The sequence below is a fragment of the Mauremys reevesii genome, linkage group 2 (assembly GCF_016161935.1).
Source record: "Mauremys reevesii isolate NIE-2019 linkage group 2, ASM1616193v1, whole genome shotgun sequence".
Taxonomy (NCBI): domain Eukaryota; kingdom Metazoa; phylum Chordata; order Testudines; family Geoemydidae; genus Mauremys; species Mauremys reevesii.
This window is the reverse complement of record NC_052624.1, coordinates 5,351,262-5,376,690: the sequence shown is the minus strand read 5'-3', so window position 1 is coordinate 5,376,690 and position 25,429 is coordinate 5,351,262. Positions and strand designations below refer to the sequence as shown.

The following is a 25,429-nucleotide window of genomic DNA, read 5'->3' as shown; positions in this document are numbered from 1 at the left end:
CCGTCCCTGGGGTTAGTCCTGTGGTCCCTAGCAGGGCGATGCAGGCTGCTCTGCACCCCAGGGCAGTGTGGCTCGGCCGCTGCTGGGAGTGCTAGTGAAGACCGGGCACGGCTATCCGCCCGGTTTTAACCACCCTGGCTAGCCTGGCCTAAGCAGGGCTCAGCCACGTGTCACCTCGTCTTCACCTGCTGTTACGCTGGGCCCATCGCGTGCCCCTGGTGCTGACCGAGGCGACCCAGCCTGACGTCATCAAAGCCTAGCCGTTCATCTGCCGTGAAATCGGCATCCTCTTTGAGTGGCTGCCTGTCTCCGTTGGGCGCCTCTCTGGAAGGGGAGGACGATCTCCGTACCCTGCTAGAAATTGGGTACCTGCCACTTCCCAAATTCCCTTTTGTCCCCCCAGGAGCTCTGGGGGTGGGTCGCGTGCGGCCTGCTATCCCAGCTATTGGCAGTCCCAGCCTCCCGGGTGTCACTTGCATGGCCCTTGGGCCTTATTTCTGCTCCTCTCCCCACGACTCTGCCATGGAGCGAGGCTCAGACACTGCTCCCCTCTCAGATGACTCTCTTCCTCTCATCTTCAGATGCAATTCCGGAAATGCTGAATTGTGGTGACCGGCCAGTCCTGCAAGCCATGTTCCTGAGCAACAACTGCTTCGAACACATCATCCGGCTGATCCAGAACAGCAAGGTATGCTCCCCGGCTCTCGGGGGTCGCAGGCAGCGTGGGAGGGACCTCTCCGAGTTTCCTCCTGCTTGGAAAAGCCTGAATCGGGTCCTTCAGCTTCAGGGCTGGTCTCAGCAAGGAGACTTGTTCTAATACTAGGCAGGTAGAAGTCACTGAATGAGCCAGGCGCTCTGCGGGAACTTGAGCTGTTGACTTTGGGTTGCTCTCATCCCTCCGACGCCATTAACCGTCTCTTGAGTCACACCCCACACACCCACCCCAAAGATCGGGATCTGTCATGCTGCAGTACAACGGATCACCCTGCTAACAACGAGGAAGCTGAGAGGCCATTGTTCTGGGTTGGGTGCCCTCTCCGAGAGGCAGGGCCAGCTTTAAGAAGTGCGGGGCCCAATTCAAACATTTTCGGCACGCTGCCCAGCAGGTTGACTAACGCCTTTCATTTCTTAGCAGCTGGTTCCCTATGAAAAAGTTCTGATTTAAGGGATGTACCACAGTATGTATTTTTTGTACCAATGGGGCAGAGCCTGTTTTCCTAGGCGTGTGCAGCACTTAGTGTCCCGAGAGGCTACCACAACACACAAGGGTCCTCACTATTATTGTGGTGCAAGTATTGTGCCTCTTACACTAACGTCCTGACCACCAATGCACATTAACGATTCCAGTCCACTTTTCTCAGCAGTAGGACTGTTAACCCTGCTGCCCTGGCCAAATTCCAGCAGGGCCCTAAACTCCCCGACTATTTTCACTTGCGCTCAGCATCCTTCATCCCCTGTCCTAAGCTGTGGCATAGTGTTCCTCTGTGGTGTTAACCAGCACACCCTAGAAGTGGCCGCACATCGTGGCACGTGAAAGCTGATCCTGTTTGGCCTTGTGTGTTAATTTCAGGATCTTTATTACTTGTTGCTAATGGAAGAGGTGGAAAGAGCCCAGCTAGGTTTTTGATCCCCAGGCTGCATTTGCAGGGCTGACAATTGGGAAAGATCTGTTAACTAACTTGCTGAGCGGGCTTGCCCTGGAGATGCGATGGGCGAGGGTAGGGGGCTGCCGCACTCCCATTTCTAATCGGAACTTGGAGTTCCAGCCCAGATGCCTGCAGTTGATTCACCTGCCTTTATCTGGGGGCCGCTTTTTATTCATCTGACTGTTAATTTGAAGAAAAAAAAACCCAACATCATCTTTGCTCTTCATTTTGTGCAGTGGGTCTTTGTGGCCTGTCAGTTTGTGCGGCGTACAGTGCTTCCTTCCACACAGGAGATCTGCATCCGTTCATCCATCTCGCTGCAGTTTCCAAGTCCGGAGAGAACAGTTTCCAAGCCCGGCCTGGCTTTGGTACGGTGTGTGTTCGTTCTGCCCGGAAAACCCCTTAAATTTCACTTGTACACAGAAGGAAGATTTACATTCATTCGTAACAAACCGAAAGCCGGACCCTGCTGGAATCTTGCTCTGCCTCTCTCCCGTGTGTTATTTTTAACTTCGGTTTAAACAAACCAGGTGCAGGTTGGCTGGAATTTTCCCATTTATGGCATTGACCGGAGTGGTGGCTCAGAACACGCACTGTTCACACGTGTGTCTCTCCACCAGCTGCCCCCTGCCCATGTTTGGCACCGAGAGCCCCTCTCGGCTCCCTCTTTTCAAAACAGGCGATCCAGGGGGGCTCTTCATTCAGCAGCTTCAACCAATAAGGTGCCACTCGGGCAAACTCTGAATCTCAGTGACCACCAGCTGGTGCTGTTGCAAACGCTTGCAGCTGCAGAGAGGGTGTCTTTTCCCTAGGAGAGGCTGAAATTGGCCATGTTACCAACTAGATTCCTAGATCTACAAGAAGCTGCACCTGAAGCTTTTTCCATGGTGAATCCGAGGGGGCCTCACAACAGGCGAAGATGTGCGGGTGAACGTGGCTTGGAATTGGGGAGTGGAGGCAGGCAGGCTCTCTGAGTTGAGGAGTGGCTGCAGCATTCCCTGAACCAGCTCTTCTTCCGTTGTTAAAATCCGGGCCGCCGTGGGAGCGCTCTTAGCCCTTCTCAGCCCTGCCAGGGCTTTTGTCCGTTCTGAGTGTTTCAGAACTTGGGTTCACGTGGCTGGGAGCGTATCTGTCAGAACGTCACTCGCCACCTTTCCAGCCGCAAGAACCGGTGGTGGAGAGCTAACAGATTAGCGCAGGGGGGCCCTGATTGCTTGGCAGGTCCAGAGCCATTCACCTTATTGAAGAGGGTGCTTGGTGCTGTACGGTTTGCGATGGGCTTCGTGCACAGTAATCAGCCCTTGGCAGGGGGATAGGTGGTGGCATAACCCTGCTCTGGGGGTCTTGGTGGGGGGCGGGGTGAGGCAGAGGGGGGGAGTGACTTGTCAGAGGCCACGGAGGCAGTCTGCAATAGAACCAGGATCTGAACTCAGGACGTCCTGACTCCCGGTGCTGTGATCAGGTCCCGCCTCTCTCATATGTGCCTTGTAGGTGCCCCTTTGTCCCAGCACGACTGGAATAGTGCGCATGTTACACGAACTCTTCGGCACAGGCTCATGTGTCTGCAGCAGCCGCCAGCTTGTCTTGGGCATGCTTGGAGCGTCTGCCGGGGCCCTGTGTCCCAGCAGGGCGCTGTGGGCCGGTGCTATGCAGTGGAGGTGAACGCGGCCAGCTAGGAGGATTCTCCGAAGGATGACCAGCTCCGTGCTGGTTGTGTCTCGGAGCTCCCGACCAGACTTTCAAAGAATCAAGTGCAATTAGATTAAGCTCTGCTCCCTGCTGCTCCTTGCTCCCCCAGGCCCGCGGGATCAATCATCGGGGAAGCTAACAAGATTTTCCACCTCTCTCCATCATCTGATGCCATCTCCAGCTGCTGCTGTTGCCAGGGAAATTGCAGCTCCAGTCCTGTCCTTGGCAGAACTGCTGCTGACTGAGGAGTTGCTGGCTAATCCATGTCCGACGCAGGCTGCTGCCAGGAGACGGGGAGCTGGGGAGGGTAACTTCCAGCAGGCAACTTCTATCATGGGCTTTTTAAATGCAAGGAGCAGGCTACTCTCCAGGGCTCTGTGCTGCTCAGTAGTGACTCCTGTGGTCAAGGGACGAAAGCAGTGTTGGCAATATGGGGTGTTGGTCCACGAATCCTTGTCCTTCCTCTCTGATCCCATCTGCCTCCAGCTCGATGCAGAAACTCTCAGACTGGCTGCATCACTTTGACTCCAGATTGCTTTTGGGACCATTACATGGGTGCCCTAGCTGGTGACCCAAGTCCCCATTTGTTCTGAGCAGCCTTCTGTAACTGTCTCCCTTTGAGCTTCCTTCCGCAGATCCCTAGTGATTCGTCCTCCCATCCCGCTCTCCGGGGTTCCCCGATCTTCCCTTCCCAGTAACTCACTGCTGCCCGCTCAGCACGCCAGCCCCAGAACCCAGTGCCTCTGCACTCATCTGCCATTGGCCCTGCAGGCGGAGGTTTCCTTTGGCGGCTTTGCTACAAACAGTGGTGCATCATCTTTCCCCTGCTGGCTTTGCCCGTCGTTCATCGGAAAGGGGCCAGAGACACAGCGTAACCAGACACGTAGCCCGTTATCTCAGAGCCCGACGGGAAAGCAGCAGAACAAAACCCTAGTGCAGCTGCTTTCTGACAGTGAGCGTTAGCCCTGACCTGAGTATAGTGGGAAGGGCTCAGCCGGGGCCTCGGACAGGGCATTTGAAATGTCTCTGCCCTCTTTGAACTTCTCTCTGGAGAGCAGAGAGGCCTTGACGTTTATTCCTGCTTGGTTTTGTTCCATTAGAAATTCAGGTCTTGTCCACCCTGACTTTCTGGGAGGATGCTATGGACAACTGGAGAATTAGTAGGGTTCTGTTATTATGAGGCTTTCAGGAGATCTGCTGTGACTCTGCAGTAGGATAGGATAACTGGATGTAATGGGATGGAACTGAGTAAAGTAGGACTGTTAATTGCGGTTAACTCACGCAATTCACTCAAAAAAATGAATCGCGATTAATTGCACTTATAACAGTAGACTACCAATTGAAATTTATTAAATATTTCTGGATGTCTTTCTACATTTTCAATATTAATTTCAATTACAACACAGAATACACAGTGCTCACTTTATATTATTTTTATTACAATATATGCACTGTAAAAATGATAAACAGAAGAAATAGTATTTGTCAATTCACCTTGCACAAGTACTGTAGTGCGATCTCTTTATTGTGAAAGTGTAACTTACAAATGCAGATTATTATTTTTTTTTTTGGTTACAGAGCTGTGCTCAAAAACACAAGTCCACTCAGTCCTACTGCTTATTCTGCCAGTCGCTAAGACAAACAGGTTTGTTTACATTGACAGCAGATACTGCTATGTGCTTCTTATTTACATCACCTGAAAGTGAGAACAGGCACTTTTGTAGCCGGCATTGCAAGGTATTTGCATGCCAGATATGCTAAACATTTGTATGCCCGTTCATGCTTTGGCCACCATTGCAGAGGACGTGCTTCCATGCTGATGATGCTCGTTAAAAAAATGTGTCAATTAAATTTCTGACTGTACTCCTTGGAGGGAGAATTCTATGTCTCCTGCTCTGTTTTACCCGCATTCTGTATATATTTCATGTTATAGCAGTCTCGGATGATGACCCAGCACATGTTTAAGAACATTTTCACAGCAGATTTGACAAAATGCAAAGAAGGTACGGCTGTGAGACTTCTAAAGATAGCTACAGCACTCCACCCAAGGTTTAAGAATCTGAAGTGCCTTCCAGTATCTGAGAGGGATGAGGTGTGGAGATTGCTTTCAGAAGACTTAAAAGAGCAACACTCTGATGCTGAAATTACAGAACCCAAGCCGCCAAAAAAGAAAGTCAACCTTCTGCTGGTGGCACATGACTCAGATGATGAAAATAAACATGCGTCGGTCCACACTGCTTTGGATTGTTGTCAAACAGAACCCATCATCAGCATGGACACACGTCCTCTGAAATGGTGGTTGAAGCATGAAAGGGACATAATCCGGAGCGCATCTGGCCTGTAAATAGCTTGCAATGCCAGCTTACAACAGTGCCATGCGACCGCCTGTTCTCACTTTCAGGTGACATTGTAAACAAGAAGCAGGCAGCATTATTTCCTGCAAGTTGTAACCAGCCTTGTTTCTCTGAGTGATTGGCTGACCAAGAAGGACTGAATGAACTTGTAGGCTCGAAAGTTTTATAATGTTTTGTTTTTTGAATGCGTTTTTTTAATGTAATTCTACATTTGTAAGTTCGTTTCGTGGTAAAGAGATGGCACTACAGTACTTGTATGAGGTGAATTGAAAAACACAATGTTTTTGTTTTTTACAGTGCAAATATTTGTAATAAAAAACAAATGCAAAGTGAGCACTGGACACTTTGTATTCTGTGTTGTAATTGAAATTAATATATTTGAAAATGTAGCAAAGATCCAAAGAGATTTAAAATAAATGGTATTCTAGTGTTTAACAGCACGATTAATCGCAATTAATTTTTTTAATCACTTGACAGCCCTAGAGCAAAGGTAAATCTCAAATGGAATTGCGGGGCAAGTCTCCTAATGGGGAGATCTGTTCGACCGTGTAAAGGTCTCCCCAGGGGGAGGGTCCTGGCCTTGGTTCTCCAGCATCCTAGGACGTGGCCTCGGGGGTGGGAGGCAGATATGAACATCTGGCTCTCCCAGGCAGTCTGCGTGTCTCCCTTTGCAGCGTCTGCCTAGGGCTCTGTGGGCCATTGCCGTTTGTATTTGTGAAATGATGCCGTCTGTGCAAAGGCTGTGACTGGTGGTCCTCCAGACCCCATGTTGGGATGTAGCTGATTGTAGAGGCCAGCAATTCCCCATCTTTCCAGGGCGTTATCACCATGAAGTGAGCTCCCAGGGGGTTGTGGGTAAGACAGGCTGCATAGGTGACTCAGCACCATGCCGGATAGTATTTTAATACACTGGCGGTGAGTTAAGACTGAAACCTCCAAGCGATGCCCTTCCAGAAAGCCCCACAATGCAGGGAGGGAGTGACAGCTACTCTGAGATTAGGGGAGCAATGGCTGGTAGCAGAGGGAGACTCCACCTAAGGTCTACTCTGCAGGGTAACTGGAAATCATCTGTGCACATAGCCATGTGATGCTTTCCGATCTTGCATTGCACGGGGGCCCAATCCTGAAGAGTCAGTGTTTCGTTCACGTAGCCGGCGTCACCTGGGTCTGGCCTCACGTTAGCCATGGAATAATCTATGTTGAAGCTGCTTGGCCTGCTGCCCATAAGCGTGTTCGCAGCACTGCTAAGTGACTCTGTGCCCTGAGATGGTTTCTGAGGTCACCCCCTCTCCAGGGATGGATTTGGAGCTCAGTTACGCTGTCACGCCGAGAGTAACGCCGCTGATGGCAGTGGCATGGCTCCGGCGTTGTGCTGGTGTGACCTGGCTGCTGATAGTTCAGAGAAGGGCCTGTTTTCCCTGTGTCCTGATCTTTGCTCCCCAGATGAGACCAGCTTTCCTTCCTCCGCCCCCCTAAAAGCTAGAACGGAGACCGGGCCCTGGAACTTGGCACAGAGCAAGTGTGCTTGAGACCTTCTTTTTACAAGGCATTCCGATTCCTCTGATCCTCATTGGTTTCTGCCCCGCCTTACCGTACTGAGACGAGCCGGAGAAGACGGTGACAATCCGGTTCTTGAAAGCAAATCGACTCAGGCTGGTTGATGGGGCCAGACTGAAGCCTTAAATTGGGGAGCCCTGTATTATCCCCGCAGCCAAGGCTGGAAGAATGCAGCCTTCCCCATGCACATGCTGCCCCGTCCGTGTTCCTTGTCTCTGGCCTGCTCCGTAGAGGCTGCCGGCAAAGCTGCTGGTGGCGGTCTCTGTGCAGTGCGTGGCAGCTCAATAGGAGCTGGATTGAGATTCCCCCCCCAAACTCGCTTCATAGATGCCACTAAACAGCGGGGGTTCCTCAGTCGCTGCTTACCCGGGTCAGTGACCTGGAGGGGAAGCTCCATTGCCGGTTCCCAGGAGCAATTGCTACCGGGCTGTTTTACAATCCACTTACAGCATTGAGATTTGAGGGTCTGCCTTGTTTCCCCACCCCCGACTCCACCCCGCCATGCTCTAACCCTGCCATTTAAAGTTAGTGCACAGGAGAAATGCCAGATGATCTGAGGCAGCAGAGGTGAGACTTCATAAACCATATGTCAGAGGCAGGCTGCAGGCCAGAGTTTAGAACCTGATCCAGGGCCTCGGGGGGCCAGTATCTCTCCCCTGGACCCTGTCCCAGATCCCTGCACCCTCTGGCTCTGGGGGGGCGTCCAGCTTGGAGCAGTGTCCCAGCGATGATGCAGCGCAGTTGAAAGCCCAGCTGGTTCCTCCTAGGCGCGCCCGTCCGTCGTGTGCTTAACCCTCTCTCTGTCTTTCCCTGTGGCTGACGTAAGCTTTTCTGACCACCTTTTCGACAGCTCTACGTGAGCGGGGCGCGTAAAGCGGACGAGACGGGGAGCGAGCTCGCCGCACGCTTACTGACCGAGAGCGATGTCCAGAAGGTATTGCACGTCACTGGTGGTGGCCAGGGCAATGCTCAGGCTGTGGCTGCTTTCGTTAATTTATTTTCCGCTGCAACAAACCGGGTGATGTCAGCAGCACCAGGAAGCCTGGGGTGGGGGAAGGCCAAAGGGATGAAGGAGATGCCACGCTTTTGCCCATGGCTCTGTGCCCAGTCAGGCAAGTTCACCCTGCACCGTCCAGCTAGAGGTGGGGAAGGAAATAGGACCTGAGCCGGCCCAGCTTCTATTGGCTTGGATGGGGGTTGCGCATCCGGAATGGAGGGTGAGATTTTATCCTTGCTTGGTGCGTTCTGTCCCCAAGGGCTTGGCCCTGATAGGGAAACTGAGGCAAAGCCCCAGGGGCTGGCAGTGGAGTGAGGTGGGTGCCTGGCAGGCCCCTGTCTAAACCACACAACCTCACCCTTCCTCCGCCCCTGCTAAAATTCATTTTGCCTTCACACAGCCAGGGACTGGATCTCTGAGCAGAGCTGACAGTTATGGATGCACTCTACTCATAGTACCATAGTGCCTCCCAACAGCCCTAGGAGCGAGACACAGGCAGGTATTCTCCTCCCCCTTTTACAGATGGGGAAACTGAGGCAGAGTGCTGCATGGAGTCCTAGAGTCAGTCACAAAGTTCAAGGCCAGAAGGGCCCCCCCAGATCATCTGCTCTGGCCTCTCATGTGACACTGGCCGCTCCCATCAGGACACCCACCCGAAACTGAGCTGAGACCGAAGGGTCACAGCCTGCCGGAGACTCGACTATGATGGGCCCTGAGCACAGGCTATCAGGGACCAAAGGGCACTAGTGCCCGATGCCCCTGCAAAGGCGGAGATACCCAGAGAACCCCAGCAGGTGCCCTGCTCTCCACCCTTCCCCAGCGTCACTGCCAATCTGACCACGTCTCCTGGGTCCCAGTCCAGTGCCTTCCCTGCCAGGCCATCCTGCCCCCTCCCCGTCCTGCCGGCCCTTCAGTGCCTGCCTTGGGAGCCGGGCTGGATTTTAAGCTCTGGCGGCACAGCACGACTGGCCCCTGCCATAGTCCTGTGCCCAGAAACTCTCCTGTACCCCGTGACTAGGTGAGAAATCACCCAGCCACCTCACCTCGCCGACGGCTTTGCGAGGGTCTTTGAACCCGCTCTTGGCAGCTTTCCGGGGTGTAATAGCCTAGGAAAGGGGCTGGGGTGCCCCAGAGCCTGGGGAAAGGGAGCAGCGGGCGATTTCCAAGGGCATCATGTTGGAGCAGGCACGTACCCTGCTCTCTTCCGCTGTCTCTCTTTAAGACAGAGGATGGATTCAGAGGCTAAAATATGGGCGGGGGCAGGGGCAATCCACCGTTCCGTTTGGACGTCCCTGGCGCTGACATCCCTGGTTTGTGCAAGGTGATGGCACTTTGGGAGTGAGCCTGCACCAATCACGTGGGTGTGGGGGGGGTGTGCACGTGTCGCACTAGTCTCACGTCCGTCGCTCTGAATACATCCTGGCTCGCCTGCAGGGGTGGGACAGCGCGGTCACCTGTTGGATCCAAGAGAACCACACGGCGCTGGCTCGCTGTTACTTGCTTCTCAGCCTTCCACGTGCGTGGCAACCGGGGAGCAGGAAGGCAGGCTTAGACAGGGAATATCGGAAGTCACCAAAGCCCATCAGGTTGCCGGCCGGGAGACTAGCCCAGCGCACTGTTATAAACAGAGCCACGGGCTGGTTCCATCCTACGCCCTTAGCCAGGAACCCCGGGGCCCTCCTGGGAGTAGATTTCCAAGCGGTGTTGTCAGGAGGGCTGGGCCCAGTCCTGTAAGCTGCCAAGCGGCCTCGAAACCCAACGATTTCCGTGGGAGTGGACGGGCGTCCAGTGCTGCCGGGGGAGGCGCTGAGGACCCAGGATCGGGCCCGTATAATCCACCTTTGCATTGAATACGCCCTTTCCAAATCTTATGTCAAACTGGACGTCTTGTAAAATCCTTCCATTGCTGCCCCCTGCCCCCCCAAAAACCCCTGGAGTATGATAGGGCAACTGGTCAGGCCTGTGCTGGAGAGGAAAGGGCGCAACATTAATATGGGGCATTGAAAAACGCCCTGTTGTTGGTCGACACGGGGCAGATCTGTAGTGAGCTCCGTCCTTCCCCCCTCAAAACCCGGACGCTTGGGGTACCGCTGTTCAGGAGAAACAATCCAGAGCACGCGCCAGAGCCTCAGCTGGTGTGAACAGGCGTCGCTCCATTGAAACCAGTGTAGCGCTGGCAGTTAACTCCAGTTGCCCCTAAGCATTTTGGGTAGCTCCCCCAGTGGGGCTATTGAGTGATGGGGGGGTGTCTCTGTCCCCTTCTAGTTCTAATGGCCCTGTTGCATGAACGGCCAGGAGTAATTCTCCTGCAGCCTGTGCTTATAAACAGCGTCTCCCCCCCACACACACTCCCTGACCTTGTTCCTGAATTCCCAGCCTGGCGAGATTGGAAATGGATTTTTTTTTTTTTTTTTTTTTTAGCAGTAGATGGAGTCTCCGCCCCTGGTTGGGAGGCTCTGACCTGCGTTCCCATTTCCCCCTTCCTTATCAGCCTGGTAGCTAGGGAACCGAGAGAGGTTTTCAGAAGCCGGGGGCTGTGCCTGGGCAGACAGGCTCTTCTGGCGCAGCTCAGCTGCCTTTGAAATTGAACAGCAACTTCCTGGAGAAGCCACTTGGACTGTCCCTCCCGAGGCAGGGAGCAAAGATAATCTCCTAACAGAGGAAGGCGGGGCCTGGCCAGATGGAACAGCTGAGAAGTATTAACAGCTGGTGGCTCACAATACAATTTAATTACAGAAATCCAAGGGAGCCATACAATGTTCCCTCTCCTTCCCTCCCTCCGGGCTCCTTGCTGGCGGCTGCGGGAAAGCTTGTCGTTTGGTTCTATACCTCTCCCGTGTTTGCAACATGCATGTGCATCTTTGGAGCGGGTTTTGTGGCTTTCCCCGGGGAGTGGGCTGGGGGCTCTGGGGGACGGGGAGAGGGGGGGGTGTGTGTGTGTGTGTGTGTGCAGAGAAACCCTTGCTGAGCTTGTACAGCTCAACAGAAAAGGCGTTCTCTCAGGCTAACCCTCTTTCTCCTCCACCTTCGCATGCTTCAGGGACGGGATGGGAACAAGCCCCAACCAGCTGGCCTGGTGACCTCTTGATCTGTTTATGCCACTGGTCCTCTGGGCTGCTCGAGGTCTGCAGAACCCTCCTTGGGCATGAGCTGAGCGAAAGTGTTTGAGACCCTGAAGGGGGTGGCCTGTGGGGGAATGACCCCGGTTGGATGAACAGGCCAGGGAAACCCCTCACTGATTCACTCGATCAGCGTCTCCTGTTTTGGGTAGGATCTTGTCTTTGCTTCAGATCCTTCCTGTCGCCAGCCACCTTTCCTCCGCCAGCTCCTTCCCTCCAAGCCCTGCGTGCCCTTGAACGGAGCTGCCTCCAGCTGCCGCGGCTTGGTGGCCCGATGCTACCGCTTCCCGCACTGTTTGGTAGTGACGCTTTGGCAACCCAACCTCGGTTTGCATGCAAGGCATGACGGCTCCCCTTTCCATTGCATCTCAGAGGAGGGGGGTCCCTTACGGCTCTGAGATGGGAGACGTAAGCTCTGCTACTTGGCTGCGCCTCTTTATTTTACAGGTCACTGGGAGATGCATCTCGAGTGGCCCTGGCTATTGCAGGGATAGAAACAGCTGCCAGTCCAAAAGATTAGCCTCCTGGAATGGGCCCAGTCTCCCTCTTTCTTACCAGAAATATCCTGTCACTTCTGTCCAGAAGGGAAAATTAATAGAGGATCTCCCCTCCTCCCCCACACCCCTCCAAGTTGAGCTGGGGTTTTAAAGCCTAGATAGACATGGCGACACAAGGGAGCATTGGGCCAGGAGGCTGAAAGCTGGGGAGCATGTCTCAGTGTTCGCTGGGGGCTGGTGTTTTCCACAGGAAGGGCGGGAGCGGGGTCTCAGGGCGTGGAGAAAAGGGAAAGCCGAGCCCAGGACGCGGAGGTTTCCCCCTCGCTCCCACGTGGAGCCTTGTTGCTCCGACAGCTCCCTTCTCAAACGCCCCGGAGGCTCCAGCAGTCCTAGGCCTCGGCTCCCGGGGCACAAACCTCCCTTCCGGGGCTGACCTGTGAGCGGTGGCGGCGTTTTCCACAAAGAACCTCCCCTTCCTCAGCTGGCCAGTGGCTGGGATCCTGCCCTCACTGACGTCAAAGCCCCGCTAATGGCAGCGGGTGCAGGAAATCGCCGATGTCTGGCTCGTCCTCTTCCGGGGTGGTGGTGGCCGATGACAGGGACTATCTGTGCTCCTGGAGGCAGCAGCTTCGTGCATCTCCATCTACCCCTGTTCCTGCCGTCCCCCCTCTGGCTCTGCTGGGCATCGTCCAGGGATGCCCTGCGCTCTGTCTGGCAGGGCCCTGCTCCTTCTGTCCACCGGATGTTTCCTCTTGGGGCTTCTGTGCGTCTCTCAGACCGCACTTCACTCTTTAGCCGCCCCTGTAGGGGAAAGGTCCCAGCCTGGGAATAGCCCCCAGAATCTCTCCAGCCCCCGAAGGGGTCTCAGGATCACAACGGAGGCTGGATTAAAGACCTTTCCATTCCCTCTTCCTTCCCCACCCGTACTGGGTAACAGTCCTCCATCGGCCTAGCCCCCTAGGGGCCTTTAACAGCCCCAGGGAGAATGGATCTGCCCTGAGGGGCAAGGCCCGGTTGGACTGAATTTCTCTGCAAGGTAAAGCAGCAGATGAAAGCAGGGGGCGTGGAACAACCCCGCTACCCTGTGGTCATCTCCTGTAACCGCCGGGGTCTGCTTACAAGGAGAGCGTTGCCGGGTGGTCCCTCGAGGTGACCTGCAGAGTTTAATAGCCGCAGGTGGATCTGAGCCCTACAACTGGAGTGTGGATTCTCCCAAAGTTTTGGGGGGAGGCATTATCTCATATAAATAGCATGCTCCCCGTAAATCCTGCCTGCCAAGGAGAATCTAGCCCCTGGGGTTCAGGGTGAGATGGGGGACAAGAGACCCTTCCTTCCTGTAGGTCAGGTACAGCTGTGGAACTGTATGGATCTCTCTCCTATCTAATCCTAGGCGTCCTGTAGCCCCTAGCTCCTTTGGTGGGTCTGGGTGAAAAGTTTGGCATCTGCAGAACTAGGATTGTCCCAACTGCCTGTGGCCGGGTGGGTTTGCTCAGGGATGAGCCTGAGTGAACTGGTGGTTTCTCCCCATCACTGACACGATGTAAAGAGAGAGAATCCTGTCCGCTCCCTGTTGGCCAGTGACCGGTTCACGTTCTGATTTCTCTGAGGTGCTGGGTAGCCGCAGCTCCTGTGAGAACTGCGGCCGCTCAGGCTCTCAGCGGCTTAGAGGGTCTGCGCTCGGATCTCGCACCGGTACATGAGTGTGCTTGTCAGCCCTGCGGCTGCCGACTTGCCCTGACCCGACTTGAAGCTCTTCTCTGCTCAGAAGCCCCCGGCGTGACGTTGTAGTTCAGGGCTTGACTCGTGTTGCGGTATGGCCGTGGGAGGAGCTGTGAAAACGGGCGGATCAGCCTGCCAGCCCAGCGGATTTTAATAGGCCGGGGTCGCCACATGATCGTCACTCGCTTTCTCCCCTGTCTTTAGGTGTTGGACAGCAGTTCTGACGCTATCACAGTTCATGCCATCAGTGTGCTCACCTCCATCATGAGCAATTCGCCGTCGGCCAAGGTAAGAAGCAGAGAGGCTGTGACCCCCTTTGGGGTTCTGCTCGGTTGTAAGGGTGGGGGAGTGGGATGAAACGTGTAGGTGGAAGGGAACGTAGTGTTGCCAATTGGATAGCGCACACTGGACTAGGACTTGGGAGACCTGAGTTCAAATCCTGGCTTTGCCACTGGCCTGTTGGGTGATCTTGACCAAGCCAGTTCCCCTCTCCGTGCCTCAGTTTTCCCATCTGTAAATTGGGCATAATGACACTGACCTCCTTTGTCAAGCACTTTTGAGATTGGTGAATGAGAAGAGCTAAATATTATTAACAGTAACAGTCATGAGGGAGAACACACTGGAATCTAAACCTAGTCTACTTCCAAAGGGCATCTGCAGGGTCTAGGACTGTGACCAATGGAGTATACTGGGGGAGATGAGGTCCAAAGGAGAGCTCCAACTGCGAGGTGTGGCTGGGTTTCATTTTGTGCTGTAGGATAGGCCGTGCTAGTCCATGTCGTGTAGGTTGAAGGGCAGTGTCCTAGTCTGTGGATATTCACCTTGCCATTACTGGGAATCCGGGCAAAGTCAGGTACTCCTCCCGGTGAGGGTGGCAAGACCTCGGGCAATCTCGGCATCTCTAAAATGGGAGCTGCTGGCACGACAAATGTGGAAGGGTCGGGGGGGTAACTGAAACCAACCAAACCACTCTGCAGTGGAAGTTGCGTCTGGGAACGAAAACATCTGCTGGTGTCTTGAACTTTCACGGCCTTGCCGTGGGTTCTTGCCACTTGCCTTGGGTGATCTCAGTACTCTGGGATGGAGAAGAGCTGTACAAACTAAAGGACAGAACGAATGGGGATAAACTGGCCAGGAATAAACTTAGGTTGGGAATGAGAAGATGGTTTGTAGCCATCGGAGTAGGGAGGTCCTGGAGCAGCCTCCCAATAGGAGAAGCAGAGGTGAACAACCAACTAGTTTGAAGAGGATGCTGGATAAAGTTTTGATGGGGATGCCTGTGAGGTAGGGGGGCTGGACTTGATGCCTGAAAAGGTCCCTTCCAGCCCTGTGTGCTGTCTAGTCACCAGTTGACTGGATCTTGTCAGAGGGTTTTTTTTGTTTTGACTTGTTGTCTCCGTTAGTTGTCTGTACCCTACTCACCTAAGTCATGCTGTTTAGGCTGCACACTCCTAAACACAGCTATATGTATGCTCCATGCCACCATGAGTGTGCCGTGTAGACGTACCCTTCCTGAGAGGGTTTGAACAAATCGTGCCAGGCGGCTGTTTTTTAACTCCCGTTCTAGTTCCATTACCACGGAGTCAGACCTGGGTTTGGTTTGGCTCGGCTCAGGTTTGGTTGTATTCAGTGTGCCACCGAAAAACGATAACGGTGACCAGTTTGATCCGGTTCAAATCAGATTCCAGTCAGAGTGGAAGTACATTGAAAAAAGTGAGTTGAAACTTAAAAGTTAAAATCTTTTGATTTTTTTTTTTTGACCATTTATTTTTTTAACTTTACGTGAGTTTTCCTGGTGTTTTTTTGCACTGTCAAATCAACAGGATTATTTTGGGAAAACTAAAACAGCATCTGCTGATACTTGCTCTTTCATCTTGGACCTCTGCAGTGAAGGAATAAATCTGAGTTTGGAGCCTGGGCCCTGCCTCAAGTGGGGCGACTGGAGGGAGGAGCTGTCCGAGGTGCTGGGGCTGGTGGGAGGAGGCATGAGGCGTTATTTTACCTTTGGGGACTCGAGAGCAGGCCTTTTACGTAGCAACGTGTCGTGTGCAGGCAGCTCCCCAGGCTTCTCCTCTCCTTCCCTACTCTTGTGGGCTGGTCGTCTACTTCTCACATTTTCATCTCAATCTAGGGGGGCAAGGCCTTTCTGGGAGTTGGCACAGGCCTGTTGGTTAATAATGACAATAAGATCAGTCTTTTTTTTTTTTTTTAAATCGATCATAAAAAATGCACCCCTTTATTTTAACTGATAACCGCAATTTTTTTTCAGTTCAGGTTCTAGATAGGACAAACTTATGGTTTTAGTTTGGTTCCAGTTCAAGTAAAAATACCGTTTCGAATGGGTTCCGGTTCCATGCCCTGTCCGTCACCCCTGCCCTGTGCTTGGGTGTATGGGGCCATGGCGTGCGCTTATCATGGATGCGTGTCTTGCTTCCAGGAGGTGTTCAAAGAAAGGATCGGCTACTCCCACTTGTACGAAGTTCTCAGGTGCCAGAACCAACCCACCGCCCGCCTGCTTGAGGAGCTCCTGGACATGGTAAGGGCGGAGCTCTGCCGCAGGGCGGCTCATGGCTTTGCAATGCCCGGTCCCAAGAGTCCCATTCCCCAAACGGGATTGGCGGGGCTGGGGCTGCTACAACACTGCTGTTTGGCCAGGCCATGGCTAGAGTCATGAATCTGGTACTGCCTCAGCCTGGCCCTTTGCCTCAGCCCGTAGAGGCTGATAGTTTAAGAGCCAGAGGACCTAAGTTCAATCCCCATTGCTGGTGACTCACCCAAGGCTATTGCTAATGCAGGGCTGCTGGGTGGAGGGGAGACGCATGGGTTTTACAGCCCATCTGCTTTCTCATGGGCAGACCAGTGCAGTAATTAAATGCAGCTGTTCTCCTTCCTTGCTGGTCCCTCTTCACTCCCAGTACAATGGTGGTGATTCCATGGGCCCGACCTTTTATAGTCTGACCTATGCAAGCCCCCCCGCCCCTCCCTTGGAGCCAGGTGGGAATTCGGCCCACGCGAGGGCAGTGCCATATTTGCTGACCTGTGGTTTGTTTTGTACCCGTGCCAATACCACCCTCCGTCCCTGCCTGGTGCGCTAAACCATCTGGGTGAGTAACTGCAGCTGTGTCCTCGCACTGAAGATCGAGGGCACGATAGGGGGTGAAACTCACAACAAACACACCATTGTGTAGTGCATCAGGAATCCTCGGTCTGGATCGCCGCGCGGAAAAGCTCTTTCCCGTGAATGCCACGGGCCCAGTTTTAAAACCACAAGTGCAGGGAGCCCTGCGCCCCAGTTCCATTGAATCAGGCAGCTCCCTCATTTCCAGCACGCCTTGGAACCAAGGCGGCGTAGGACAGAACACATGCCCGTGTGCCTGCGGGCTCTTCTCCGAGCGGGTTTACATGCGTTCGCAGGCCCTGGGCCGGTCTCTTCCAGAGGGTATGGCTACATTTGAGCTGCAGGTGTGAGTTCCAACTCAGACGGACATACCCAGCGAGCTTTCCGCAAGCTAGTGCGCTAAAGACAGAAGTGTAGTCCTGGTGGGATGGGCTAGCTGCCCCTAGCAAGATCCCGCCTGGGATCCTAGATACGTATCCTGCCACCCACGCTGCCGCAGCGACGCTCGTGTTAGCCCGCGAGCTCAACAAAAGCCATGTGTGCGTGTGTCCACCTGAGCTGGAAACGACCTGGCCAGCTGCAGAGTCGTCATGCTTCCAGCGTCGCACAAGTAGAGGTCAAAGGCAGCTAAGAATAGTTATACCCATTAATGGACCTGGAGCTGCCCCAAGATGGGACAGCACGTCTGTAAGAGCTGGCAATAGTACTATCTCCTGTCTCCTAGCCCCGAGCCATGTCCGTGAGATGGTACTGCTCCCTGCGGCATGAGTAGGGCCTTACCAAATTCTCGGCCATGAAAAACCCGTCATGGACCATGAAATCCGGTCTTTTGTGTGCTTTTACCTTGTACTATACAGATTTCATGGGGGAGTCCAGTGCTTCTCAAATTGGGGGTCCTGACCCAAAAGGGAGTTGCAGGGGAGTCGCAAGATTATTTTAAGGGGGTTGCAGTATTGCCACCCTTACTTCTGCGCTTCCTTCAGAGCTGGGTGGCTGGAGAGAGGCTAGGGTGACCAGACAACAAATACGAAAATCAGGACGGGGTAATAGGAATCTATATAAGGAAAAGACCCAAAAATTGGGACTGTCCCTATAAAATTGGGACATCTGGTCACCCTAAGAGAGGCAGATGTTGGCCGGGCACCCAGCTCTGAAGGCAGCGCCCTGCCAGCAGCAGTGTAGAAGCAAGCATGACAATACCATATCATGCCACCCTTCTGTGCTGCTGCCTCAGAGTTGAGCAGCTGGAGGGTGGCGGCTGCTGACTGAGGGCCCAGCTCTGCAGGCAGCAGTGCAGAAGTAAGGGAGGCAATACCATACCCTGCCATCCTTACTTCTGCGCTGCTGCTGGCATTGGCTCTGCCTTCAGAGCTGGGCACTCAGCCAGCAGCTGCTGCTCTCCAGCTGCCCAGCTCTGAGGGCAGCGTCGCCCCCAGCAGCAGCGCAGAAGTAAGGGTAGCAATACCGCGATTCCCGAACATCAATAACCTTGCGACCCCCCCCTCCTCCCCCACACTCCTTTTTGGGTCAGGACCCTTACAACCCTTAGGGGGAGGGATAGCTCAGTGGTCTGAGCATTGGCCTGCTAAACCCAGGATTATGAGTTCAATCCTTGAGGGGGCCATTTGGGGATTGGTCCTGCTTTGGGCAGGGGGTTGGACTAGATGATCTCCTGAGGTCCCTTCCAACCCTAATAATCTATGATTCTATGAACACTGTGACATTTCAGATTTAAATAGCTGAAGTCAAGAAATTAGATTTTTAAAATCCTATGACTTTAAAAAAAAATGGACTGTGAATTTGGTAGGGCCCTAGACATGAGCAAAGGGCCCCAATACAATCAAAGGAATACGAATGAGGCGTCCGTTCCACCTGTTGGTTTGTTTCTGGGTGCAGCGTGCCAGGCACAGCCTTTGGCTTTCCCTCCAGAGATCGGGGTCAAGATTTCTCTGCCTTCCACAGAAGAGACCCAATTACTCTAGGTCCCAGAGGAGGGGGAGCTCGCAGAATGAGCCACTTCCCTTAATTAGCTTGTCAGCTGAAGACAGTTGGCGATACAAAGGGCAGGAAGAAAGCCTTGCTGGGGGGAGATGCCTTGGCGATGATAAGGCAGCAGAGTTCTCGTGTTAGAAATGTGAAAGGTTATTTCTCCATTCACAAGCTATGGGAGGCCTCAGCCACAGTTCTGACGTCCATTCAAGCGATACTATCATCCGCAGCGCTTGGCTTCCTCAAAAGCAGCTGCTTCGTCACAGCGCTGGGAACAGACTAATTAAAGCACGCCGTGGGGGCTGTGGCACTGGGGGGTGACGTTAATAAGGATCTGGGTCTGATGGGAAAGGACAGCCAGGGAGCCATTGAGAGCGTTCCACGTGCAAACCAGGAGTGCAGCAGTGAAGAGGTTTGGGCGGGGGCCCCGATCCAGGATTGGGGCCCTGATGCTATTGCCAGGTGAATAATAAAGAAATGGACGTAGCTGCCAAGCAGCAGAGCCATTTCCGTGTCTTCAGGACTCCAGAGGTGCAGATCTGGGGCATTCGCAGCCCCTCGGTCCTGTCGTCTGAGCGATGTCATTTCTAGAGGAGGCTGATTTGTCTCTCACCCTTACGTGCACAGATACATGCTGACAGCCTGGCTCCGGATCAGATCTTCTTACTGACCTGGGGAGAGGCTGCAGCTGGACTCTGGGGGCGTCAGCTCCTTTGCCTAGCACCCGAGCTGCATGTCTAGGTGCTGCCTTGTCCAGAAGTCTTAATTGGCTGATGTTAGGGGGCTTATTCCTTCACCCTCTCACTGCCCTGGTCCTTCTCGCGTGAACAGAGAGCAACAATACCCGAAGTCCAAAGGCGCAAACAATTTGATGTTTATTGAACTTCCAGCAAGCATGATTCCAGTTTCCTTCCTCAGTCTCCCCCTTCCCAGCTCTGACACTACAGAGCCATCCCTGCTCCCATTCCCTGTTCCCATTCCCCTCTTAGCAAAACATGATTCCAATTCCCCCACCCCCAGTCCCTGTTCCCACCCTCCTTACTTCCTGATTGATTGCAGACCATATAGTAAAACTTGAGTTCTGCTTAGCTATACCTTAAGCAATCATTTTACTGAAATTTAACTAACCAGTCCTGACACATTGTAACAGGGTTATTTAACTAATTATACCCCACCACCTTAATTGGTTTAAACCCAACAAAATTAATTACACAGCAGACAGAAACAATCACAGAACCAGACAGAGATTATACAGACAAACAATGGAGAAGTGGAGACTACAGTGATAGAACAATACAGAAATGAGGATTTTACATCCCAGCTATTGATCAGTGAGTTCTTGCCAGACAGGATGCTATCAAACTAAGTTTCCTTTTACATCTTCTAGGCTCTTCCCTTTCTCTGGAGGTGACAGGAATATCAGGGCAGGATTGTATTCCTAACAGCCCAATAGCACCTTATTTCAATGTGACTAGTTTGGAATGTGAGGATATGACTGTTCACTTCCCAGTGTATGGCTGCCTCTGCTGCTTAGCCGAAGGCCTTAGCCTGAGAACCAGGCCTCAGGCTGTCACAGTGAGAGAAGGCCCTTACACAGACAGACAGTGATTTTGATTTTTTCTTTTATACCTCTATAACTAGCTAAGTGATAAGAATACACCTAAATTCTTAAAGTATAGGCCTTTGCAGACAGACCTGAATGTATATATCCTAACAGCTGATAAAATATTTCTGCACAGAGTGGGTGGGAGGGGGAATTCATCCATAATCAAATTCCCTCTACAGTGCAGGGATGCCCCTGGTTGGCTCGGGTGCAGGGACTGAACCCAGGACCTCTGGATCTAAACTCTCGTGCCTTTTAATGCCTGAGCCAGCCTTCCAGGATCAGGGCAGCAGTAGCTAGCTCATAAGCCTCTGTCGGTGGCCCAGTCTCCAGACCAGGGCAAACCTCACTCTGTATGTCAGTGACGTGCATCCTGTGAGTGGAGCAGCTCACGTGCCCTGGTGGTGTCTGGGATTGCAAGGTGCTGTTTCCACAGCTCGTGATGAGCTAGGGCTGGTGGGAGCCTCACACCCCTTTCTCCTCCGCTGGCCCGGGCCCCCTCTCTCACCTCCCCACTCCACCCCGGTCAGCTGAGTCTTGGTGTGATGCGCCTGCCAGTCTGTGTGGAGTCGTGCATAGACACTGCCAGAGGCGACGCATGGGGGAGTATGGGTGGGTCAAGTGCCCCCCTAGATTGGCATGACAGGGACAGGGAGAGGAGCTCTGTCTTTCTCTCCCTGGCAGCTGGGTGGGGAGTGGGATGGAGCCGCTTCTGCCTGAGGGAGCCTGTCTGGGACTCGGAACCGGCTCCATCCTGCGAACGTGCACGGGGGAGGCGCAGGGAGAGGAGGACCGAGAGCTTGCTCCCCTCCCACCGCAGGTAACATGGGACAGGGAGAGCGCTGCAGCCCTGGGCTGGGGGGCGGGTCACTGGGCAGGGGAGACACGTGGGGGTGTGTGGTCACATGTCCTCCCCTTTAGCTTGTGCGCTCCCAGTATACGGAGACGCTAGTCGTCTGCGGATGCTGCCGTGCGTGGTGGGATGGCGTTCTCCATGGTTTGGAATGCCCCATGATGCTTTGCGGCAGCACAAGTACCACTGACCCGGTGGCCCATTCGTGGGCTGAGCGCAGAGCAGGCTGGGCGCTGACCCTGCCGGAGGGCAGCGGGGAGGTGGCTGGCGCGCCCGTGGGCCGAGGGACGTGACCCTGTGGCTTCTGTCTCACCAGGCAGTAGAAGGCGACCACAGTGCCTTCCCCGTCCGACTCATCCGCAACGAGCAGCCGCTGCTGATGCTCATCGCGTGGCTCCCCGAGCTGAAGTCGCGGGACCTGCAGGTGTTCCTGTCCGACTGGCTGAAGAGGGTCTGCGACGCCTCCCTGCCCAGCCGCGTGACCTGCGTCAAGGCAGGGATGGTCAGCTGCCTCCTGGACGCCCTGGGCTCTGAGCAGGAGCTGGACCGGAAGTGCGCCGAAAACCTCATCTACCTTCTGCAGGTGCTGGGCAGCCTCTCGATCCAGCCGGGGGAGCTCCGCCAGCTCATCAGGCTGCTCTGGACCGAGCCCGGCAAGGGGCCCCACCCTTACACCCTGCTGGTCATCCGAGCGCTCTCTGGCATGGCGAGGAAGGACCGGTCCGAGAGGGCGCTGCAGTATTTCGACCTGACGCCAAGTATGGCCGGAATTATGGTGCCGGCGATCCAGAAATGGCCTGGGAGCGGCTTTGCCTTCCACGCCTGGGTCTGTCTGAACGAGGAGCCCGAAGACTTGCCAGATCTGCCTACAAGACTGAAGCGGAAACAGCTATACAGGTAGGGCTTGCGGAGGGGAGTGGGGTGTGTCCACCTGCCTCCTTTCCTTCCCTTTCGTGCGAGCGGGAAACCCATTGTAGGTCCCTGGAGTTTGGAAAGCAGCCAGCCAACAAACACAGCTTTAAGAACTGAAGGCTGTTGCCTCACAGCTTTATTTGACTAGTTCAGATTATTTAGGCGACTGAGTCGTTACTATGGGACGCTTTGTGGAAGTGCTGGGTTCCTTTATTGTAGGATCTCGCCTCAGTAACGACAATTTGTGTTGACAAGCGGCTGCTGTAGCAGTTCAGGACAACTGCACCTGTATTTCCTCTCATGGTCTAGCAAGAGTACCCTTTCTAGGCTCCCGGCTCCTCAGCCATCACCGCGGTTGGTAGAGACCCATGTCTTCCTCCCTCATGAGCAGGATTTTTCCAGGCTGCACAGCTCTCTGCCTACACTGGGATATCCCTAAACAGGCTATGAACAGTGTATTGCCAGCACCTATACATTCCCAGCAAGCACATTTATTCCTGAAGTGAAAGCATTACAAAGAAAACAATCAAGAACCACCCCCCCAACACAAGCTAAGCTTACCAGAGGTCACCCATCAGCATCATGGGGCCTTATGGACTCAAGTCCTTCCAACCCTTCCCAGGAAGGATTGCCCTCCGCCTTCCTCTCTTGGACAAAGTCCTGCCTATTTGTTGGATCAGAAAGCCGTCCCAGAGTCACTTTACCAAAAGGCCTTCCTTTGTCTGCTGGTCTCTGGAGAATCTAGTTTGACCCAGTATATGCAAGCTTCCCCAGAAGTTGGTACTTCTTTGGAGAGTTTGGGGGGAGGGTACAACCTGGCTGATTTGTCTTCATTACCTCCCCGCCCATTGCCTGGAGGAGCTGTGGCAATCCTCCCCCCCCTAGAGTAGAGCAATACCATCAAACAGAACTGTTGATATAAAACAATGGACGCTGAAGATACCTCATGGGGTTGCAATCTTTGTCCCATCTTCCCCCATAAAGAAGTTGCATCCAGTGCCGGCCCACAGTAATACATATGCTTCATACTGTGAGTTTTTTTCAAGGGTATTTCAGGAGATTGCCTGTCACAGCAGTAAGAGTTCCTGTTACCTCTTGTGCATTCATCACTCACGTTAGCAATGACATTAAATACCTGCAGTGCCCACACAGCTCTGGGAGAAAGAGCTGGAGTCTACCCTGACATAAACGTTAGCAGAATGTTGCATGAGGGGAAGGATGGCACAGTGGTTAGGGTGCTAGTCTGGAACTCAAGAGACCTGGGTTTGAGTCCTTGCTCTGCCACAGACTTCCTGTATGACCTTGGGCATGTCACTTAGCCTCTCTGAACCTTGGTTCCCCAGCTCTCCTGCCTCTCAGGTGGTTGTGAGGATAAATATGGTTCTGTGAGGTGCTCACAAACTAGTGTGATGGAGGCTAGATAAATACTTAGAGCAGAATTGATAGCTAAGCTCCAGCCAGGCTAAACTCAGGTCTGTCACACCTATGCAGCTCAAGCGTGGACAGGAGGTGCATGGTGCAGCTTTGGGCAGAATCTGAAGACCACAGGGTTGCATCTGTAACTTGGAGTGCTGATCCTTTATTACTGGGGGTGGTGCATGGGACAAGAAGAACCAGCTTGACTCTCAGAGCCCAGGGTGAAGTAAAACCCCACTCGGGCATAGAAACTTCCCCTTGAGTACTCATCAGCATGGGTGGTGGGTATAATAGGCAGGGGAGGCTCGGCCACAGGACCCCCGGTTGCAGGTTTTGGTGGCAAAGATTTTGCTTTATTATGGCCCATGCAGGTTCTGGGGCAGCTGAGGCACATACCACCACCTCAGCTGCCGAAGAACCTGCATGGGGCATATCAAAAGCATCTCCTAACAGATGCTTTCCCCAGCGTGGGTTGGGTCCGGGGAGGCGAGGCATGAGGCAGCTCCTGCCAGCCCGGGGCTCCTCTGGGCGGGGGGCGGCTCCTACAGCTTGGGGGCAGGTGGGGTCTTGTGGCTCCGGCTCCAGGGGGTCTTGGGGCTCCGGCCATAGGGAGGGTGTGGGTGTGGGCGGAGCGGGGGGCTAGCCTCCCCAGAGCAGGGCCACCCGCCGGCCATGCTTCTCAGCTTTTCGCAAAGCACCCAGCGGGTCTCGGTCACGCCCCCTGCATCCAGTGCTGGGAGAACTCCCTTCTTTAAATCCCTTTCTGAACACTGCAGGTAGCTTTCCTCAAGGAGAATAAGAGTCCCATCTGGTGTCTTTCTCCCTCCCTTCCTGTTCTGTGTCTCGATCATCTTTGCTGTACTGTGAGCTCAGCGTCTGGTTCCAATCATCCCCATCTGCCGATGATTTTTCATCCTCCAGTGATTCACTTGACCCTCCCACCCCAAGCTGCCTGCAACCCTCCTCTCTGCTGGTTTGACTGTCCTTCTCCAGACTTTTCCTTCCAGTGGCGTGTTCGTTCACACGCCTCCCGCAACCGGTTCCTTCCACCGGCCTCAGGGGCCTCAGGCCAGCTCCTAACTCCAAAGTCACGGTCTCCCTCCTCCTTGTGACTTCCCCCTGCAGCTTTTTCACGGCCAGCGGCACCGGCTTCGAGGCGTTCTTCACGGCCGACGGGATGCTGGTGGTGGCGGTGTGCACCAAGAAGGAGTATATGACAGTGGCGCTCCCAGAACTCACCTTCAACGATTCTGTATGGGTGAGTAGGGTCCCTTTACGCTGGGATGGGACGTCCCCTTTCGTTCCAGTGCCTTCTGTTTCAGCCAACCCATGCCCTTCCATTGGCCTTACCTGATGAGTGAGTCATTGCTTGTGGCAATCTCGAATTCACTTGGCCACGGGGCGAGGTGGGGTCAGCATACGCCCTAAAATGTGCCTTGTGTCTATCGGACTGGTATTGTCCGGCCTACTTTAAAACTAGCCCCAGCAATGGCTGTACCGGAGGCGCCAGAGAATTCTGCCCTTTGCCCATGTGCCCTGGCGTTTCTTGAATCCGTTCCAAACCTACAGGCTGTTCATGTCACGCAGTGACCCTCTGCTCTGCAGTTACAGCAATGGGTTTCCTCTGAGCCCTTTCGTTATGGGGGGGATCCCCCTCCCCTCCCCCAAAACCTATTTAAACGTGGGTGCGGCACCTGATATGAAGACAACCTGATGGTCAGGATGCAAATTGCTAGGGTCACGCTTAGCAATCCCAGTGGAGATCAGGGCCCAGTTGTGCTAAGCTCTGCGTATGCATGGACTGAGAGACAAAGAACTTACAGCTCAAACAGCCACCGGGTGGCAGGGGGAGCAGAGGGCAAGTGACTGGCCCAAGGCCACCCAGGAGATCATTGGCAGGGCCGGTACCCCCTTCACCGGACCATATCTCAGGCTGGTGTCCGTAGGTGGGGAGAGACAG

At 53.9% G+C, this 25,429-nt stretch overlaps 1 protein-coding gene across 7 annotated transcripts in view; it reads left to right on the top strand.

Moving 5' to 3' along the window:
* NBEAL2 (neurobeachin like 2) overlaps positions 1-25,429 on the top strand; it is a 175,945-nt gene that overhangs the window by 106,562 nt on the left and 43,954 nt on the right. For 6 of the 7 annotated variants that reach the window (XM_039521670.1, XM_039521666.1, XM_039521671.1 and 3 more), the window contains 6 exons: positions 582-688; positions 8,097-8,180; positions 13,783-13,866; positions 16,016-16,114; positions 21,458-22,038; positions 24,595-24,727. In XM_039521670.1, the coding sequence (XP_039377604.1) occupies positions 582-688; positions 8,097-8,180; positions 13,783-13,866; positions 16,016-16,114; positions 21,458-22,038; positions 24,595-24,727 (1,088 nt within the window). The remainder of the gene's footprint in view (positions 1-581; positions 689-8,096; positions 8,181-13,782; positions 13,867-16,015; positions 16,115-21,457; positions 22,039-24,594; positions 24,728-25,429) is intronic. The other variant, XM_039521667.1, reaches the window with a different exon arrangement.